We start from the raw sequence: 22234 nt of genomic DNA, 5'->3' as shown, positions 1-22234 counted from the left end.
GGTGAGGGCTGGTTCTAGTGAAGAAAAAGGAGATATGATTAAGTTTTCTCCAGGCCTTGTTAATCTAAGCTACTGAACCATACTTCCCTCCTGGGGCTGTAAAATGAAATCGAGAAATCCTTGCCCCAATTTCTTCAGTTGTTGACTTCTAGACTCCACTTAGGGGTGTGAATGGATGGTTCATCCCAAACACGTTTGCCTCAAAATGGGACTGGTTCGAAGGTTTGATTGCAGAGGGGTGGTTTGGTCCATGATCAAATTGAACGGGGCCCAGTTCAGGAGAATCGGTTTGGGATGGTAAGGGGCATTCTTGATGTAGTGGCTGTGAGTGGTGGTGGGGAGCTGCTTTTTCTGACCACTCTACCGCTGCTCACCCTACCAGTCACCGTAGGGTGCCGCCACCTGCCACTCTACCACCACTCACCCTACCACTCACCGCCACTCACCCTACCACCCCACCCTACCGCTGCCCCCTCCTTTACTGAGCCACCGGCTCAGCAGTGACAGCAGCTTGGTTCATTTGCTTCACATGGAACCAGACTGGGCCAGGTCAGTTCAAATCCATTTTGGATTTGAACTGAGTTGGCCAAACCAGTTCCATGAACACTCCTAACTCCACTCCATACTCCTGTCCCATGTTTCTGAAATCGATAACATTTTCAAAATGATATCTTCATCTTTCAGAAGCGGTGTTTCACAAGCATTAGGCAGATCGATGACGTTTGCATCCAGTTGCTGATTTGCCCTGATGTGGTTTGTTTTGCCTCTGCTGAAAGCAACATTGGAAGACAGGAGCTGAGGAAGCAGCGTTATACTAAGTCAGACCATTGGTCCATGTGGCTCAGTATTGTCTGCACTGACTGGCAGCAGTTCCTCTAAGTTTTCAGGCAGGAGTCTTTCCCAGCCCTATCTGGAGATCCTGGGAACTGAACCTGGGACCTTCTGCATGCAAAGAAGATGCTCTTCCACTGCGCTATGGCTCCACCCCCAATTGCGCAACTATGCAGTGTGCAGAAGTCCTTGACTGCTGGAACATCTATGTGGACGGCTTTGTGAACCTTTTAGTTGGAAGGTGGTGGCTGACATGATGCACAGGTCTACCAGGTTCTTGATCAGCAGTAGCGCAAGCCGAGTCCCCATGGTTTCTCCCATTATGGTGAATGGGAGAAACTGCAGAGATGCTGCTAGCAGAACAATTGGTTGGGACAAGAGTCCGACTGCTTCCATGGCCAAGCAGCAGTGACACCAGTGTCTTCTGGCCCTGGTAGACCTGAGCAACGTTCATTCATTTATATCCAGTTCTTCCTCCAAGGAGTCCAGAATGGTATACTCGATTATGTTTATTCTCACAGAAACCCAGCAAGGTTGGTTAGGCTGCAAGAGAAGTGTCTGGCCCAGAGTCACTCAGTGAGTTTCATGGCTGTACAGGGATTTGAACTTGGGTTTCTCCAGTACTAATCCTGCACTCTAACTGCTATCCCACACTGGCTGGCAGTATATGAGTATTGTGTTTGTGTATCTGATACATGAATGTAATAATTAAACTATTAGTATAATAATATACTAGTCACCTTAAGTGGCACTGCGGGGAAATGCTTGACTAACAAGCAGAAGGTTGCCAGTTCGAATCTCTGCTGGTACTATATTGGGTAGCAGTGATATAGGAAGATGCTGAAAGGCATGATCTCATACTGCACAGTACTGAGAATTAAGTCCATTAATTTCACAGGAGCTTATTTCTAGTAAGCACACATAGGAGGAGGCAATGGTAAACCCCTCCTGTATTCTACCAAAGAAAACCACAGGGCTCTGTGGGTGCCAGGAGTCAAAATCGACTTGATGGCACACTTTACCTGATGATAATATACTAAATAGCATAATAATTATAATATACTCATTTTCACCCAAGCTTTTAAATTAGGCTGTTATTTTCATTTTTCTAAGGTTTTCATTTTAATTTCTTTTATCTTCTTGTAAACTGCCCAGAGATGGAAGTTTGAGAAATAAATAAATACATTTATAATTATAAGTAGAAGTATTATTATTGTCACCATCATTGTCATCTTCATTATTAACTGGTATATGAATATTAGTGTATGTGTATGGGTATATATCTGTCTCCTGTGTGGCTTCTAAGATTTGCCCAGACATTTCAATCCTAAGCCTTAAGGGCTAGTGGCTGGCATACAGAGCAAGAACCACCAGTCCTGCATCTGCACATTGGGGAAGGGGCCATTTTGACATCCTCCCCCACCCCTGGAAACCCTCTGTGCCACCTAAAAATATGTCCCTGGGGCTGTGTAGCTCTCCAGGGCATCATTTTAGGTGAAACAGAGGGTTGCCTGTGGATGGGGAGGTTGTAAAAAATGGCCCCTTCCCTGATGCACCAGTGCAGTCAGTCTTCAGGAAATTCCTCCTCTCGCTGCACCAGTGGTTCCTCCCAGCAAGTTACTTGATTTATATTGAAATCTGACATTTTCAGGATGCTATATTTTGCAGCATTGCACATTTCTGTGCTGTGTAGTGTGACTGAAGAATTTTGAGATATGTACAGAATCTCTTCCAAAGCTTGGGAAATGTTCTATATAGCAGGAACAGATCAGATGTTCTGCATGCAAAAGGTCCCAGGTTGAATTCCTGGCTTTTCCACATGTGGTTGGGAAGAAACTCTGCCAGCCAATATAAACCACACTAGTCCAGATGGAAAACAGAGATAATAATGGGGGAGTTGGTTGGATTCACCTCTACTTGTAACCACGTTCACATCCACATTTACTGAATTCTGTAATAGGGCTTGTGTTATAGAAATAATTAGCTTACCTACTCTTGCTGCAATTCAGAACAGATCCTTGGTTGGTACATTCAATCTCAGCTCTCAACTCTCCGTCCCAAGGCATACTTGCATTCTCTAAGCCTTGTGGTCCTTCAAGAGCACTTAGCAAGAATGGGGGACAGGATGAAAGAAGTATGGGCAAAGGGAAAGAGACACATACAGAAAGTTGTATGTTCAGAATGCCCCTGTGAATACAGGAAAATAGGGAGTCTGGATGCAAAAACGTTTCTCCATGCAAATATGACAACTGAGAATTTGAGGGAGAATTATTGCTTCTCCTAAGCTTCTTGCACCTCATCATGAAGCCAAGAGGAGGAATATCTGTAAATGCCTCTTTATATAACCCCTTGCAATCCAAGAACCTTGGACTCAACCCCCTTTGAACAAAGTCTTTGCATCTTGCATAATGTTGGCAAAGATGTCAGCACCCTGGAGAGTGCTGGTTGCTCTTTGCTCCCAGTTAGGGTAATTACAATCTAAAATGCTTTTGAATTTCTTGTATACAACAGAGCTTTCAAAGCTCTATGTACCCACAGGGGCTGCTTTCACCCTTGCAAGATGAACCCATGCCAGAAGTTGCTGCAGCAGTTACTTTTTGTGTCCTTCTTCCAAGGAGCTCAGAGTGGGTGGCATTCTTCTCAACTCCTATGATCCTCACAATTGGGTGGGTTAGGCTGAGAGATAGCAACTGGACCAAGCTCATTCAAGCAAGCAAGGACCTGAACATCAGTCTCCCCAGTCTAGACAGAGTAAATAGTTTGCACTGACTTTCAGTTAAATTTGTCACTGACCAACTTTGTGTCTCTTACTACTATTTATTTATATTCTGCTTTTCAACCCAACGTTCTGAAAGTGGTTTACAGAGGAGGAAGAGGAGAAAAAGGAGGAAGAGGAGAAGTTGGTTGGGGGATGAGAAAAAGAAGGAAGAGGGGGGAAAGGAGGAGGAGGAGTTGGGAAGGAGAAAAAGGAGGAGTGGGGAGGAGAAGACCTATGGCTCACATTCCGCACAGAATTGTGGCTGACATCCTGCATGGTACACAGGATATTTCAGCACCACCTGTGCCACAACTTGTATTCCAAAGTCCACCCAGAGCATTACAGAACAGGTGGTTCTACTGTGACTTAAAATGGCACAAGCACAGTTGCACAACACAACCTCCATTGAAAAAAATGGACATTGTGTTGCACAACTCCACTTCTGCCATTTTACATCACAGCAGAGAACCCCTGGTGCTGTTTTAGACACATGCAACAGCACAGGCAGTGCTTGACCACCCACATCACACTGTGCAAAACGAGAGCCACGTTGTTGGGTCTACAATTCAGCAGAGCAAATTGGGACGACTGAGTGCTCCAGGCAGGATATAGGCATAAGCAGCTCAGAACAAGGTCTTATATGAGTCAAATTTCTTAGTTTGCATACTGTAGGCAGCTTGGGAAGAGAAGAGATTTCCCCCCTGCCTTTTAGGGTAGGATTTTGGAGACACTTGCAGATGAGATTCAGGAGGAGTAGCCTCACAGTAGCTGTGCATTGGAGGTACAACCATCACTTTGATGATGCCTCACGCATTTATTTATTTATTTGATTTCTATACCGCCCTTCCAAAAATGGCTCAGGGCGGTTTACACAGAGAAATAATAATATAATAAGATGGAGTAGGCATCATTTCTGCCTGGTTGGCATGCTTAGCACACCTACTGAGTCCTGGAGACCAGTAAGAGCATTGCTTTTGCTGTCTCCAGTACCCAAGGCTATTGGAAATAGCAAAAAGTCTAGGTTTTATTCGGAGACTGGACTCCTGATAAGGCCTCTGTGATTTCCACAGACCTGTGGGTGAGCAGAAAAAGACACCAGAGGGACAGGGTACCCCACAAAAATAGTGCTCCCCCAATAACTCTGGTTCAGTTTGCATGCCATACCCCTTCCGTCTGCATGTAAAGATAGCTTGCCCGGGAGTCTTCAGATCCTTGAGCAAGCCATGGGTGCCAACCATCCCACATGCTTATATGGTTGCTATTCAGGCCAACTTCATCAAATATAGGATGCCACCAGAGGTGCACCAAGGTAATTTGGGAGCCTTTGGAGCCCCCCCCCCCCCGCACTGCAAGTTAAGCATCAGAGAGAGAGAGAGAGAGAGAGAGAGAGAGAGAGAGAGAGAGAGAGTATTTTTAACATGTGGGTTCTTGAGGGCACAAACAGCAACTAGACTCACAAGAATGTAGGAATATAAAATAGGCATATTAATGCAAATATACATTAGCAGAAACATTTCAACACACAATTTAACGTATTCCCATCCCACATATTTATTTCCCCATGCTCCCTTCTGTCTCTAAAGCAGAGGTCACATTCAGCTGCCCAGTGCAGACGGCAGACGGGTGCGCGCGCGCACGATGGGCGCATGCGCGCTCTCAACTTCCGGCCACTTCCGGCCGACGGGGGGAACGGGGCGGCAGGGAGGAATGCTGCCGCCCCGAGGGGCTTGAAATTTACAGATCGCCGGCGGGGGAAACACGGTGTGGGGGGGTGAGTACACCCTCCCCCGCCCTTAAAGTACTACCCCCGCCGGTGCCGAAGACAATTCGTGCACATCCCTACTGGCAGCATGATGGCCACACCACCCAGGACAGACTAATGAGGATTTGGGGGGTCCCCAGGGGGTGTAGAGGCCCTGGGCTTTGGCCTGGAAGTCCAGGGGTGAGAGTGCCTCTGGATATGACAGTGGAAATTGGCCCAGCATGGTGGGTTCAGGCTTTTGTCCACAGTGTGGTAACCACCAACTCTGCCTACAGAGATTCCATGCAGGTGCAGGGAAGCTTTGGTTGCAGTCTAGGATGTGCTTTCAGTTCACATCCATTGGCAGCAATAAGGTCCAACCAAAATTCTCAGTGGTCCACACAAGAGTTGAGTGTGTCCCTAGAACCGAGCTTCTGAAGCTGAAACATGGCATTCCCCAACAAAGAAGCCAACGGAGAAGAGAGAGACTCAGTGTGAGACATGAGACCATCCAGCACCCATGTTCCATCTGGGGTGGCCTCTCAACTGCCACCACAGAGTGACCAGGGACTACCTTGCACTGAGTGAAGGAGATGACGACGACAATGAATATTTATATACTGCTTGTCAACAAAATTTCCCAAACCACTTTACATAGAGAAATAAAAATAAATAAAGATGGTTCCCTGTCCCCCAAAACCTCACTCTCTATAATTAAACCTAAGATAGACACCAGCAACAGCCACTGGAGGGATGCTGTGCTGGGGATGGATAGGGCCAGTTGTTCTCCCCCTGCTCGATAAAGAGAATAAACACTTTTAAAAGGTGCCTCTTTGCTCAGCTAGCAGGGAATAGAGAAGAAAGAAATGAGCTTAAAGAGCCCAGCATGTAAAGATCTAAACACATTGCTTGATATATATATATATTTTTTTAATTGAAGGTTTTATAGAAGCCACTGGGGAGACTCACTTGAAAAGTGAATGCCACAAACAAACAAACAAACAAATGTGGAAGTGTTCCCTTGAATTAGAAAGTGTTAACAACTTGTAGCACTTCTAAGATTTTTCATTCCTAATTACAAAGAAGGAATTGAGATATGCATTTTTCCTTTGAAAAATATGTTTACTTATGTAGATTCAGAGGAGTATGATAAGGATGCCATGAGAAACACCAAGTTTAACCTTCACCTGTGCCAGGAGTTGCTAGAACAAACTCATTGCTTTTGTATCACTTAATAGGCAGAACAATGTTTGGAAAGCCATCCCCTTTCAGCTGAATGGTGCATTCTACTGATTAGGCTTCCTTGTACCAAGTTAGAACATTGGCCATTATAGTCTGGCATTGCTGGACTATACTCATTGAATTACTTAGATTGCCAGTGGCTTGGCATGAGCAGCCTTTAATCGCCTGGATACCTCTGACATTTCATTGGAGGTTGCAGGGAGATAAGTTTAGGCATGCAAACAAGGTGCTCCACTGGTGAGTGATGTCCTGCCTTACTCCATCCAATCTGGACTACTCCCATCATTCAATAGTGGATTACATCATGCTTAAATTTTTTCCAGTCAATTTTATCACAGCCATAGGCCATACAAAAGACATACAAAGCATTAAAACAAAACTTTATACATAGTAAACAGAATAAAACAGTAGGCGCCTATACGTTTGACCTTAAACAAGATCTTAATCTAATAGCAACATAGAAGAATTTTGCCACTACTTTAGTGACCTCATTGTTTTGGTCCTCAAGGCAGAAGTTCAAGTAAAAGGGGTCGGCTCTTCCTAGAAATTGCTCTAGCAAGGGGGATATCAGTTGTTTCCTGGTATCACAGTCATCATGGTTAAAAAAAATTCCAAAGAGAAGGAGGTACACACACACACACACACACACACACTCCCCACACAATTTTATGGTTTGGGGTGCTTGCAGAAAGTATAGAGTAACTGAGAAAGATTGTTAACTGTAAGTACTTATGACTCACAATTTACATATTCAGGGTGCCATTCTTTGAGAACGTGCTGCTACTCTGGACATTTACTTCAGAGTCTGCACAGGAATCAACCAAAAGAAATGTAAAATTTGTATAAAAGTTACAGGTGGACCTCATTATTCATGGGGGCTTCCATATGCGGTTGAAACCATGGGTAGCGAAACTGTGGATAATGAGACATTGAGTGAATGGAAATTGGGGGGTTCGGTTCCTGGAGGGCAAAAAAGGGCGGGGAAATGCTTTAAAAAGGTAGAAAAAATGAAATAACAAACCGTGCCATGCTCTCTAGGTCTCTAGCTGTCCAATAATGCCTGTGCCCCAAACACCCAGTTTGGCCAATTTTCCATGAGATATAGTGAATTATTTATTTTTAGGGAAGAGCCAGAAAATGGCACCATTTAGCACCCTCAGAGGACATTTCCGCCCACCCTGAAAATGAATATTAACTTTTTTTTAAACTGCATATACCGAGGTCAGGTCTCCATTGCCCCACTACAGATACACGGAATCGAGGCTGTTGGGATCACATGTAATGAGGTCCACCTGTACAGTAAGAAACAGCAAGGCCACATTTTACAGCCATTTAGTTAAATCAAAATAAATCATAACTAATGAACAATTGGAATCAAAAGACACAGAAAAACAAATTCAATAGAAGGTCATCTCACATAAAACTACTAGTTAACATCCATTAAACATATCAGCATATTATTAATTATAAAAATACCCTCTAAGCTCATTAACCTGTGGTCTCTTATGCACAACAACACCGTTTGTAAGGCAAGGAATTTTAACATATATTTCCCCTTTGAGGCAGCAAGAGCAGTTTGCACTTGCTTTTCAGCTTCCTTATTGCTCCCTTCATTTCTTGGTTCCTCAGGGTGTAGATCAAGGGATTGAAAGCAGGTGTGATCACCATGTAGAACACAGAGACAATCTTGTCCATCTGGGTGCTGGAGGAGAGCTTGAGATAGACAAAGATAATGGGCAAGTAGAAGAGGCTGACTACTGTCAGGTGGGAGCCACAGGTGGAAAAAGCCTTCCTACCACCCTTCCCAAAACGGCCACAGAGAGTGGCCAGGATGATGACATATGAAATCAGTAAGCTGAGAAAGCATGGCAGAATTATCAGACTGGCATTGACAAACATGACTAACTCAACAATGTAGGTGTCTGAGCAGGCCAGCTTGGTTACCTGTGGTATGTCACAGAAGAAATTGTCTAGTATGTTGAGCCCACAAAATGGGAGCTGGGTAATTGCCACTATCTGCATGGTGCCATGGATGAAGCCACCTGTCCAACACACTGTGAGAAGCCTGAAGCAATGTTCCCGGTCCATGATGGCTGTGTATCTCAGCGGGTGGCAGATGGCCAAATAGCGATCATACGCCATGATCGTGAGAAGCAGTATCTCTGTACCCCCGAAGATGTGGAGAAAGTACAGCTGGGCCATGCAGCTTCTGTAGGAGATGGTGGAGCCATTGTTCAACAGGTCAGCCACTAACTTTGGAGTTCCTACTGATCCCATAGACAGGTCAAGAAGGGACAGGTTGATAAGGAAGAAATACATGGGGCTCTGGAGCAGCTTACTCTCAGACAACACAGTCACCATGATCAGGAAGTTGCCCAGTAGAATTGTGGTATAGCATGCCAAGACCAGGGTGAACAGTAAAAGCTGAATAGTACGAGAGGAGGTGAAGCCCAGCAAAACAAACCCTGTAATGGTGGATTCATTCATCTTGAAAGGTGTTTCTAGTGGAGAAAAACAATAAATATATTCTAGCCTCTACTCATGTAGCTTACCATACCCTATTCCTCTTCTGGAGCTGTGAAATGGAATCCAGAACTTCTTACTCCTGTTTCTTCAACCGTTGATTTCTGGATTCCACTCCAGGCTCTCTTACATTGTTACTGATACCAACTGCTCTTTCAGTCTGATATATTTGGCTGTGTGCTATTTAAAGGATGTAACCAGGTATTTTAGATCTATGCTCACAGTCTTGAGGTCTAGTAACTTGATTTTTAAACTGAAAACTGAGGCTTTCAGGATGCTGTCTTCTGCAGCCTTTGAAAGTTCTGTGTTGTGTGGTATAACTGCACACACAGTTGGGATACACACAGTGAATGTCTTCCACAGCTTGGGGACATGGCTGTGGCACAGTGGTAGAATACATGCTTTGTATGTAGGAGGTTCCACGTTTGATTACTGGTATTTCCAGTTATGGCTGGGAAGAAATTTTTGGGCACCTTCTGCTAGTCAACAGAAAGCATGCTAGGCTAGAGGGGACAACTGTCTGATTTAGTATATGGCAGCTTTGTATGCTATAGCAATGACCATTAGATTGCACTGCCTGTCTGTCATGTTCATTGCTTTGCCTCTGTTAATAATTCATCTTATTTTAAACTCTGTTTTGTGACAGGAATATGCAGAATGAATTTATAAAATGAAAAGGAATTGTCACAATTGAAAATTCAATTCAGTTGTTACCATGTACGCTGTGCACAGCTACACAATGACTGGAAAGGGACATAGAAACAACTCACCTACTCACTTTTAATGCAATTTGAAGCAGATCTGCAGTAGGTTCCTTCAATACCTACTCTCAATAGTGTGTCCTAAAGCAAACCAGCAGCTGCCAAGCATTGTGATCGTTCAAGACAGCTCAGTAAGGATAGTAGGAAAAGATACAAGGAATCCAGGTGAAAACAGGGAAAGGCAGAAACAGAAAGGGGTGTGGTCCAGAATACCTTTCTGACCACAGGAAAATAGGAAGCTTGACTAAAAAAAGCATTCCTACATGCAAATATGACCATGGAAATTTTGAAGGAAAGGGAGAGAGAGAGAGTGATAAGGACCAAAATACCCTTTTAAAAACAGGGGCATATAGTGCCTGGATAAAAAACACACACAACAAAAACCCACACTGTGGGCAAATTGGAAAAGAGGGGAACATTGGGAGAATGATTGCCTCCTCTAAAGATCTTCCGACAAATCGTGAAACCAAGAGAAGAACTCACTCTGGCTACCCCTTTATATTATCCTCCTGCGATTTGAAGTCCTTGGATTTCGTTCTCTGTGAACAAAGCCTGTGGTCTTTTCTTTGTGCTAATGAAGATGTCAGCACCCTGGAGAGCACCCACTGCTCTTGGTCCCAAATAGGGCAATTAAAATGTAAGAAAGTTTTGAACTTGAATCCAACTGAGCTTTAGAAGTCCTGTGTACTGTCATGCGTCTCCTCGCTCACCCTTGAGAAATAAGCCCATGGCAGCAGACATCACTACAGTATTCCCAGCTCCTTTTATCCTTACAACAATGCGATCAAGTAGGCTAGACTGATGGGCAGCAACTGGCCCAGGGTCAGTTTGCTTGCTTCTTTGTATTTTATTTTATTTTATTTTTTATATTTATTTGTATGTTGAATTTGTTGACTTCCCCCAAACTTCTGTCTCTGTCCACTTTAGAACATAAAAGAGTTGTTTTTTTTAAAAAAATGAAAACTTTAAAACAATTTAAAACCAGAGTCCAGTTAAAAAGCTTGGGTGGAAAAATAAGACTTGAGAGACCCCTGCTAACTGGGCAGAGAGGAACCTTTTTAACATGGTGATTCTCTTTAATTAGCAGAGGGAGAGTAATTGGCTTCAGCACAGTACCTCCAGTGACTATTGCTGGTGTCTATCTTACATTTCTTTTTCAACTGTAAGCCCTTTGGGGACAGGGATCCATCTTATTTATTTATTATTTCTCTATGTAAACCGCTTTGGAAACTTTTTTTGAAAAGCGGTATATAAATTGTTGTTGTTGTAGTTGAGACTTTGAAAAAGTTGTCAGAGATGGGGAGGCTCTTATTTCATCAGGGAGCTCATTCCAGAGTCTCGGGGCAGCAACAGAGAAGGCCCATCCATGTGTAGTCACCAGATAAGCCAGTGGCAACTGCAGATGAACCTCTCCAGATGATCTCAATGGATGGTGGGGTTCATGGCAAAGAAGATGAGCCCCTTATCACATTTATATACCTCCCCATTTCAGATCTCTGGGTAATTTGCAAATTTAAACACGAACCCCAAAACAATAAAGGTAGCTCCTCTACTGCCACCATAGAGATGCCAAGGACTATCTTGCTCTGAATGGAGGCGAGAAGAAAGAAGTGAGCTTAAAGAGCCCAGCATGTGAAGGGCTAAAGACATTGGTTGATGTATGCTTTTTTTAAAGGGAATGTTTTATATAAACCACTTGGAGACGCTCACCTGAAAAGTGAATGTCACAAACAAATGTGGAAGTGTCCCCTGGATTTAGAAAGGGTTAACAACTTGTAGCACTTCTAAGATTTTTCATTTCTAATTACAATTGAAAGATTGAGCAAGATATTAGCTTAAATCACAAAAGATGTGCATTTTTCCATTGAAAAAATATGTTTAAGTAGATGAAAAGTATGTAGTAGTAGTAAGTTTATTATGGTCCTTAGACCAGCTTAACATTTAAATATGATAAGGATGCCATGAGAAACACCAAGTTTAACCTTCACCTGTGCCAGGAGTTGCTAGAACAAACTCATTGCTTTTGTATCACTTAATAGGCAGAACAATGTTTGGAAAGCCATCTCCTTTCAGCTGAATGGTGCATTCTACCGATTAGGCTTCCTTGTACCAAGTCAGAACATTGGCTATTATAGTCTGGCATTGCTGGACTGTACTCATTGAATTACTCAGACTGCCAATGGCTCTGCAGGAGCAGCCTTTAATCGCCTGGATACCTGTGATGTTTCACTGGAGTCTGTGGGGAGAGAGGTTTAGGCATGCAAATGAGGTGCTCCGCTGGTGAGTGATGTCCTGCCTTACTCCATTCAATCTGGACTACTCCCATCATTCATTAGTGGATTACATCATGGTTGAACAAAATTCCAAAGAGAAGGAGGTACACCCTCCCTCCCACACACAATTTTTTGGTTTGGGGTGCTTGCAGGGAGTATAGAGTGAGTGAGAAAGATTGTTAACTGTAAGTACCTATGACCCAAAATTCACTTATTCAGGGTGCCATTCTTTGGGAACTTGCTGCTACTCTGGACATTCACTTCAGGCTCTGCACAGGAAACAACCCAAAGAAATGTAAAATTCAAATACAAGTTACAGTTGGACCTCGTTATCCATGGGGGTCCTGTTCTTGTCTGAAACCACAGATAGTGAAACTGCAGATAATGAGATATTGAAGGAATAGAAATTGGGGTTGTGTTTTTTTTTTAATTTTTCCAGGAGAGCAAAAAAGCCCCCTCCCAAAAACCTTTAAAAGGCGGGTGGGGGAGTGAAATAAGATACTGTGCCATGCTTTCCAGGTCTCCAGCTGTCCAGCAGTGCCACCCACCCACTACCAATTTGGCTGCTCTACCAATTTTACTGTTTTCTTCAGTAAAAATTGTGGATAGCTAGCTAGATATTTTTAGGGAAGAGCAACAAAATGCCTTCGTTTAGCAAAATGGTGGCTGGAAATGACCTCAGAGGTTATTTCCGGCCACCCTGAAAATGTGGATATGTGGATATATACTCTTTTTTTCAACCAAGTATAACAAGGTCGGGTCTACATTGCCTGACTGATGATACACGAAATCATGGTTTTTGGGTCAACATGTAACAAGGTCCACCTGTGCAGTAAGAAACAGCAAGACCACATCTTATAGCTGTTCAATTCAATCAAAACAAATAATTACTAATGAACAATTGGAATCAATAGACTCAATAAAATAAATGCGATGGTAAAGTGTGCCATCAAGTTGGTGTCAACTAGTGGCGACCACAGAGTCCGGGGTTGTCTTTCGTAGAATACAGGAGGGGTTTACCATTGCCATCTCCCATGCAGTATGAGATGATGTCTTTCAGCATCTTCCTATATCACTTCTGCCCAATATAGGTGTTTCCCATAGTCTGGGAAACATACCATCGGGGATTCGAACAGGCAACCTTTGTTTTGCTAGTATAGTCATTTCCCAGCTGTGCCATTAGGTGGCTAAATTCAATGGTAGGTCATCTGATATTGTTTAAGACTATTAGTTAACATCCATTAAACAGATAACAGCATTTAATTAATTTTAAAAATACCCCCCTAATCCCATAAACCTTTGGTCTCTTATGCACAGCAACGTCTTTTGCAGGGAAAGGAATTTTCACATATGTCTTTCCTTTGAGGCAGCAGAAGGAGTTTGCACTTGATTTTCAGCTTCCCCATTGCTGCTTTCATTTCTTGGTTCCTCAGGCTGTAGATCAAGGGATTGAGAGCAGGTGTGATCACCATGTAGAACACAGAAGCGATCTTGTCTACCTTGGAGGTTGAGAAGAGCTTGAGATATACAAAGACAATGGAAGAATAGAAGAGGCTGACTACTGTCAGGTGGGAGCCACAGGTGGAAAAAGCCTTCCTACCACCCTTCCCAAAACGGCCACAGAAGGTGGCCAGGATGATGACATATGAACTCAGTAAGCTGAGAAAGCATGGCAGAATTATCAGACTGGCATTGACAAACATGACTAATTCCACAACAGAGTTGTCTGAGCAGGCCAGCTTGATTACCTGTGGTATGTCACAGAAGAAATTGTCCAGGACATTGAGCCCACAGAATGGGAGCCTGGTAATTGCCACTATCTGCATGGTGCCATGGATGAAGCCAACTGTCCAACACACTGTGAGAAGCCTGAAGCAATGTTCCCGGTCCATGATGGCTTTGTATCTCAGCGGGTGGCAGATGGCCAAATAGCGATCATATCCCATGATCGTGAGGAGCAGTATCTCTGTACCCCCGAAGATGTGGAGGAAGTACAGCTGGGCCATGCAGCTTCCGTAGGAGATGGTGGAGCCATTGTTCAATAAGTCAGCCACTAACTTTGGAGTTCCTACTGATCCCAGAAACATGTCGAGGAGGGACAGGTTGACAAGGAAGAAATACATGGGGCTCTGGAATAGCTTACGCTCAGACAACACAGTCACCATGATCAGGAAGTTGCCCAGTAAGGTGGTGGTGTAGCATGCCAAGACCAGGGTGAAAAGTAAAAGCTGAACAGTGTGGGAGGAGGTGAAGCCCAGCAAAACAAACCCTGTAATGGTGGATCCATTCATCTTGAAAGGTGTTTCTAGTGGGAGAAGAAGAAGAAGAAATTCCAGCCTCTACACATGTACCTTTTTATACCATATTCCTGGGCCCCACTACTTGCTAAACTTGAAATAGAAGAGAAGGAAGAACTGAATGGAGATCTGCTTGGACACAAATGAGTGGGCAATCTAAGAGGATGCTTATGAGGATGAGGACTAAGACCAGCTGAATGACCCACAGCTACCGAATGAGCAGGAGTCATTTCCAGCCCTACCTGGAGATGCCAGTGATAGAAGCTGGGACTTTCTGCATCCAAGCAGATGCTGTACCACTGAGTTACAGCCCCATCCCCTAACTGAAATGTTTTACAACAGAAAGCACTCACATATAATGATCCATGCAAATGAAAACCAAGGTGAACTCTACTTAGCAATGAGGACAATTTGCCACTGCACGACCAGCTCTCCACCCCTGAAATGGACTCAGAAGGGAAATCATGATACTACAGGAAGGTGTTGGTTGCCTGCAGAATTGCTAAAGGTGAAAACTGCCAGTGCTTAACAAACAAACAAAAAACAGAGCAAAAAAGCTACTACCATATTTACAAGAATAGAAGATGATTCGGAATGTAAGATGATGCCTTAAAAGAGGCTATCCCCTGCTAACTGAGCAAAGAGGCATCTTTAAAACATGGTGGTTCTCTGTATTGAGCAGGGGAAGAGCAACTGGCCCGATCCAGTCTCAGCACAGCATCCCTCCAGTGGCTGTTGCTGGTGTCTGCCTTACGGTTCTTTTTAGATTGTGAGCCTTCTGGGGACAGGGAGCCATTTGATTTATTTATTTATTTATTTCTGTATGTAAACTACTTTGGGAACGTTGGTTGAAAAGTGGGATATAAATATTCATTGTTGTGTATTGCATTGCATTTATTGTATTGTATTGTATCCAAAAGAAAGAAGAAACTGAATCTAAGACCACACCTTCTCCCATATTTAACAGGAAAGAACTGGAGGGGGGGTTTCCCCCAGGTAAATATGGTACTTTCCCTCTACACCTCAGAAAAGCCCCCCACAAGGCCAATTTCATATAATGTATTCAGAGACAATGAAATGTTACCAAAATTCTTTTGCCATTTTTGACTGCAAAACTGGGGTTGAAAATGGGGATGTTCAATCCACCTCTAACCCATGTATACTGTCCAGAATGTTACATGTACAGAATGTCTGAATAGGGTGAGCCTTTAGAAGTAACTCGCTAATATATTCTGTGCCCCATCTGTGGTGTTCATGATTACAATGTTAGTATGCAAACTTGTGATCAGCAGGAGTGAGGCAGGGCTACTGATCATGTTAACATAGGTTTTGCCAGCACACTCTGGGGGCACACCATACAGAGATGACTGAAAAGGGACATAGGAATAACTAGCTGACTCACCCTTGATGCAATTCAAAGTAGATCCATGGTAGATGCCTTGAATACCAACTTTCAACCGTCTTTCCTAAGGCAAATCTGCATCTGCCAAGCATTGTGATCATTCAAGACTGCTCAATAAAGATAGTAGGGAAGGATGCAAGGAATTCAGGTGAACAGAGGGAAGGGTGGAAAGAGAAAGGGGTGTGGTTCAGAATACCTTTCTGACAACAGGAAAATAGGAAGCCTGAATTTAAAAAGCATCCCCACATGCAAATATGGCGATGGAGAATATGAAGGGAAGGGAGAGAGAGAGAAGGTGGTGAGGTCCAGAGTATCCTTTTTAAAATGGGAGCATACAGTGCCTTGATGGCAGGGGGAGGGGAACCTGTGGACAAATAGGAAGAGAGGGAATCATTGGAAGAATGATGGCTCCCCCTAAAGTTCTTCCAACAAATCATGAAACCAAGAGGAGAACTCACTTTGAATTTCCCTGTATATAACCCTCCAGAAACAATCTGAAATCCTTGGATTCCACTCTCTGGGAACAAAGCCTGTGGTCTTTTCTTTGTGCTAATGAAGGTGTCAGCACCCTGGAGAGCACCCGCTGCTCTTTGGTCCCTAACAGGGTAATTAACATCTAAGAAAGACTTGAACTTGTATCCAACTGAGCCTTAGAAGGCCTATGTGCTGTCATGGGCCTTTCTCCCCTTGAGAAATGATCTCATAGCAGCAGAAGTCACTACAGTTATTACTGAGTCCTTTTCCCAAGGACTCAGCATTTATGTCATGGTCCACAGCTCCTTTTATCCTTATAACAATGCCACCAAGTAGGTTAGACTGATGAGCAGCAACTGGCCCAGATCGATCTATCTATCTATCTATCTATCTATCTATCTATCTATCTATCTATCTATCTATCTATGCATCACATTTATATACTGCCCCATATCAGATATCTGGGCAATTTACAAATTTAAACTCAAACACCAATTAAAACATTAAAACATATAAAAATTAAAATAGCCATCAATAAAACTTTAGAACATTATAGACTAAAAGCTTGGTTTTTTTTAAAAAAGGTGTCCTTTCAGAAATTGCTTTAAAAGAACCAGAGATGAGGAGGTTCAGAATGCGCTCCCTGCGGAAATCCACAATTTGAATTCTCTATTAGCCTTCAGGAGAGCCCTTAAAACATATTTGTTTGGCCTGGCTTTCCAGGTTTTTAAATCTGTTTTAACATTCTAACCCGATTTTGGGGCTTTTAATCACTGTAATTGTTTAATTGTTGTTTTAAAATGTTTTTAAATTGTTAATTGTTATATTGTTTTTAATTTGTTTTAGCTCTTTATTGTTTTAGTGGTATGTTTTAATTGTAAACCGCCCTGAGCCATTTTGGAAGGGTGGTATATAAATCAAATAAATAAATAAATAAATTTGGGAGTGTGTTCTAGAGCTACCTAATGACACAGTGGGAAAGCAACCTGCCTAGAGAGCAGGAGGCTGTTGGCTCAAATCCCCAATGGTGTGCTTCCCAGAATATGGGAAACTCCTATATTGGGCAGCGGTGATATAGGAAGATGCTGAAAGGTATCATCTCATACTGCGTGGGAGAAGGCAATGGTAAACCACTCCTGTATTCTACTAAGAAAAGCACATGGTTTTCCTTTTTTTCTAGAACCCTGAGGCAATACTAAAGAAGGTCTGGTTTTGAGTTACCACCCAAGAAGTTGGTGGTAGCCACAACCTGGCCTTCCCCAATGATCTTTATAGGTGGTTGGTAAAAATACTTTAAATAAATAAATAACATGAGCAGCAGCTTTACAGGAGCTGTGTTACTCAAGGTCAGCCACACTGTGCTATTGCACAACTTGCATTGGGGAAGTATATGGTCCGGCTTGCTCAGCACATGTTGAGTCCTGGAGGCCCGTAAAGGAAACACTGAAGAAGAGGCTGTCCTGAGAAGTTGGAGAATCTGGAAGTGCTTCATGTTTTTATTGAAATATTGAGCTCTACAAATATATTGGTGAAATGCACAGAACTGTAGAGGAGCAGAAAAAACATTGGGATTCTGGAACTCAGGCTCCGTTTGTATGCCATCCCTCTTGCCATCAATTGATTGCAAAGGGGCCTTGCTAGGGAGCCCTCAGATCCTTGAGCTAGCCATACTGGTCTGCCATCCTGGAAGCGAAGTTCATATAGCTGCTACACAGGCCAACTTGAGCATATGTGGGATGTCACAGTGAAAATTCCCCTTCATATTGAGTCCATGTCTGGATCCATAAATATGCTATGATACGATATGATACATTCTTTATTCAGTCACTTACCGGGGTGGGTGGGGGGTGGGGTGGAAACAGTGGAAGAGTGGACAGGAAACAATATATTAAAATATTTAAAAAATCAAAGCATAACAAATCCCTCCCAGCAACTACAGAAAGGTGAAGAGGCTGTAGAAGATAGCATAACTTGCCAAACCATCCACACCTGCTTGGCACTTCTGATTAGGGATGTGCATGAATTGATTTTTTCATTTTGATTTATACCCAAATCAAAACATCTCCTGATTTGTTTTGGGTCTGAATCTGACACACACACACTCCCGAATCAGCCCAGATTCAATTTGTACCCAAATTTTTTGAATCTGAATCTAAATAGATTCAGGACAAAAAAGGGTCCCAGGGCCAAAAGAGATGGGGGTGATGGTAGTGCTTAATGGGTGGAAGCTATCACCATAATTTCAAAGAAATTGGGTAAAGGGCTGGTTTTTAAAGAATTTTTGAAGTTTACATTTCTTTAAGATTTTTCCATAAGGAATAATGGGGATTTCAGCAAACATATAGCTCCACATGGGGGGGGGGCACTGGGGTGACCCATAGTGGGGTGTGGTGGGTGGTAGTGCCCAATGGGTGCATGGAAGCTACCACCCATATTTCAAAAGAATTGGACAAAGGGCTGTTTTTTAAAATGATTTTTGAAGTTTACCCATCTTTAAGCTTTTACCCATAGGGAATAATGGGGATTTCAGCAACCTTAGTTATATCTCCCCGGGCGGGGGTGGCACCAGGGTGGCCCAGGGTGGGTTGTGGTGGCTGGTAGTGCCCAATGGGTGCAAGGAAGCTACCACCCAGATTTCAAAGAAATTGGGCAAAGGGCTGATTTTTAAAGAATTTTGGAAGTTGAACATAAAAGCATAAGAACAGCCTTGCTGGATCAGGCCCAAGGCCCATCTAGTCCAGCATTTCACACAGTGGCCCACCAGATGCCACTGGAAGCCACAGGGAGGAGTTGAGGGCATGCCCCCTCTCCTACTGCCACTCCCCAGCAACAGGTACTCAGAGGCATCCTGACTTTGCTGCTGGAGGTGGCCTATAGCCCTCCAACTAGTAGCCAATGATAGACCTCTCCTCCATGAAGTTATCCAAACCCCTCTTAAAGCCATCCAGCTTGTTGGCTGTCACCACATCTTGTGGCAGAGAATTCCACAAGCTGATTATGCATTACGTGAAAAAGAACTTCCGTTTGTTGGTCCTAAATTTCCTGGCAATCAATTGCATGAGATGACCCCTGGTTCTAGTGTTATGGGAGAGGGAAAAGAATTTCTCTCTATCCACATTTTCCACACCATGCATGATTTTATAGACTTCTATCATGTCTCCCTGCAGTCGTCTTTTTTCTAAACTAAAAAGCCCCAGGTGTTGTAGCCTTGCGTCATAAGAAAGGTGCTCTAGGCCCCTGATCATCTTGGTTGCCCTCTTCTGCATCTTTCCCAGTTCTACAATGTCTTTTTTTAGATGCGGTGACCAGAATTGTTTGCAGTACTCCAGGTGTGGCTGCACCATCATTTTGTATAAGGGCATTATAATATTAGCTGTTTTATTTTCAGTCTCCTTCCTAATGATCCCTAGCATGGAAATATCCTTTTCCACAGCTGCAGCACATTGAGTCGACACTTTCAATGAGCTGTCCACCATGACCCCAAGATCCCTCTCCTGGTCAGTCACCAACAGCTCAGATCCCATCAGCATATACTTGATGTTGGGATTTTTCATAGTAACATAGGAACATAGGTAACTGCCATATACTGAGTCAGACCATTGGTCCATCTTTCTCAGGATTGTCTACATAGACTGGCAGTGGCTTCTCCAAGGTTGCAGGCAGGAGTGTCTCTCAGCCCTATCTTGGAGATGCCAAGGAAGGAACTTGGAACCTAGATGCTCTTCCCAGAGTGGCTCCATCCCCAAAGGGAAATATCTTACAGTGCTTTCAGTGATGCACATTTCATCCCAATGTGCATCACTTTACACTTGCCAACATTCAACCACAAGTGTAAATTGATTCACATTAGGATGAAATATGTCATCATGTCTTTGGGGCAGATTTGGGGCAGAAAGGGGGTTTCAGGGGCAGAAGAGTGGATCTGGTGGTGGTGCCCCAATGGGTGCCTGCTATCATCCAGATTTCAAAGGAATTGGCAAAAGGTTGGTTTTTCAAGCATATGTGAAGTTTGAGCATCTTTAAGCTTTCCCCCCATAGGGAATAATGGAGATTTAAGCAGCCCCATAACTCCACTTGGGGAGCACTGGGGTGGCCTAGAGTGAGTGGTGGTGTGGTGCACATAGGGTGCCAATCACCCCCATACTCACAAGCCCATGGGGTCCTGGGTTTTGTTGTTTCTGAGGAGTTCTGAATGTAGTTTCTCTGGTAGCAAATGAGCATGGATTCATTTTCAATGACAGACAATGAATCCACTCTCATTTGCTACCAGAGAATCTACACTCAGAACACCTCAGGAACAACAAAACCAATACCCCATGGGCTTGTGGGTATGGGGGTGGTTGGCACCCTATGTGCACTACACCATGGGTAGGGGTGCACATCTCCACATTGGCCAGTGGGTTGGCAGGGGGCAGGGTTTGACAGCATCTTGGTGACGGTCACCGAGATCAGGAAAGCACTTGTCTGAGTGCCCATCCCCACAGCTTTCCCACATGGAGCATCCTCCCTCACTCCCCTTAGTCTGCCACTCTTGTGAGAAAGTGGCCCATGGGGTTATGGGCTGGCGGTTCAGCCAGCAACATGCATATCACCATGAAAACTTTCAATTTGTGCCCAACAGACGGTTCTTCTCATGAATAAGACTTAGGGAGAGAACATCCCCTCCGCAAGGGAAGGGGCTGGGCCCCCTTTCTGCACCCTTGTTTGGTGAAAAAATAGAACTTGGCAGCTCTGAAACCTTCTGGGGGTCTGCCTTTCAGATCTAGCCTGCAGGGAGGCTGCAGAGTCTGCAGGGAGAGAGGTTTAGGCATGCAAATGAGGTGCTCTGCTGGTGAGTGATGTCCTGCCTTACTCCATCCAATCTGACCTACTCCCATCATTCAATAGTGGATTACATCATGGTTGAACAAAACTCCAAAGAGTAGGAGGTGCACACTCACACACCCCACACAATTTTATGGTTTGGGGTGCTTGCAGAAAGTATAGAGTAAGTGAGAAAGATTGTTAACTGTAAGTACTTATGATTCACAATTCACATATTCAGGTGCCATTCTTTGGGAACTTGCTGCTACTCTGGACATTCACTTCAGAGTCTGCACAGGAATCAACCAAAAGAAATGTAAAATTTGTATAAAAGTCATAGGTGGACCTCATTATTCACAGGGGCTTCCGTACTCGGCTGAAACCATGGGTAGCGAAACTGTGGATAATGAGACATTGAGTGAATGGAAATTGGGGGTTAGGTTCCAGGAGAGCAAAAAAGACCCGTTCCCAAAAATCTTTAAAATAAAAACCCTTAAAAGGGAGGAAAAAGGTGAAATAACATACTGTGCCATGCTTTCCAGGTCTCCAGCTGTCCAGCAATGTAGCCGTCCCCTCACTACCCATTTGACTGCTCTACCAATTTTACTGTTTCCTTCAGTAAAAATTGTGGATATATAGATATTTTTAGGGAAGAGCAACAAAATGGCTTCGTTTAGCAAAATGGTGGCCGGAAATGACCTCAGAGGTCATTTCCGGCCACCCTGATATCGTGGGTATGCGGATATATACCCTTTTTTCAACCACCAATAACGAGGTCAGGTCTCCATTGCCTGACTTATGATACACAATATCACGGTTTTTGTGTCAACATGTAACGAGGTCCACCTATGCAGTAAGAAACAGCAAGACCACATCTTATACCTGTTCAAGTCAATCGAAACAAATCATTACTCAAGAACCACTGGAATCAATAGTCACAATAAAATAAATTCAATGGTAAAGTGTGCCATCAAGTTGGTGTCGACTCCTGGAGACCACAGAGTCCTGTGGTTATCTTTGGTAGAATACAGGAGGGGTTTACCATTACCATCTCCCATGCAGTATGAGATGAGGCCTTTCAGCTTCTTCTTATATCACTTCTGCCCGATATAGGTATTTCCCATATTCT

At 43.6% G+C, this 22234-nt stretch overlaps 2 protein-coding genes across 2 annotated transcripts; both read right to left on the bottom strand.

Annotated features, from left to right (window-relative positions):
• Nucleotides 1-8111: 8111 nt before the first annotated feature.
• On the bottom strand, nt 8112-9059 carry LOC128330855 (olfactory receptor 4Q3-like). Its single transcript, XM_053264221.1, has one exon. The coding sequence runs from the start codon at nt 9057-9059 to the stop codon at nt 8112-8114; it is 948 nt and encodes a 315-aa protein (XP_053120196.1).
• Nucleotides 9060-13436: 4377 nt separating this feature from the next.
• On the bottom strand, nt 13437-14420 carry LOC128330854 (olfactory receptor 4Q3-like). The gene has a single exon (XM_053264220.1). It carries the CDS (start codon nt 14418-14420, stop codon nt 13437-13439), a length of 984 nt encoding a protein of 327 aa, XP_053120195.1.
• Nucleotides 14421-22234: the final 7814 nt, after the last annotated feature.

The sequence above is a fragment of the Hemicordylus capensis genome, chromosome 6 (genome assembly GCF_027244095.1).
Source record: "Hemicordylus capensis ecotype Gifberg chromosome 6, rHemCap1.1.pri, whole genome shotgun sequence".
Classification (NCBI taxonomy): domain Eukaryota; kingdom Metazoa; phylum Chordata; class Lepidosauria; order Squamata; family Cordylidae; genus Hemicordylus; species Hemicordylus capensis.
This window is presented reverse-complemented; position numbering and strand designations above follow the sequence as displayed.

What these genes read in the sequence shown, in the direction of transcription:
- LOC128330855 (XM_053264221.1), bottom strand. Translation starts at nt 9,059, where the DNA reads ATGAATGAATCCACCATTACAGGGTTTGTTTTGCTGGGCTTCACCTCC.
- LOC128330854 (XM_053264220.1), bottom strand. Translation starts at nt 14,420, where the DNA reads ATGAATGGATCCACCATTACAGGGTTTGTTTTGCTGGGCTTCACCTCC.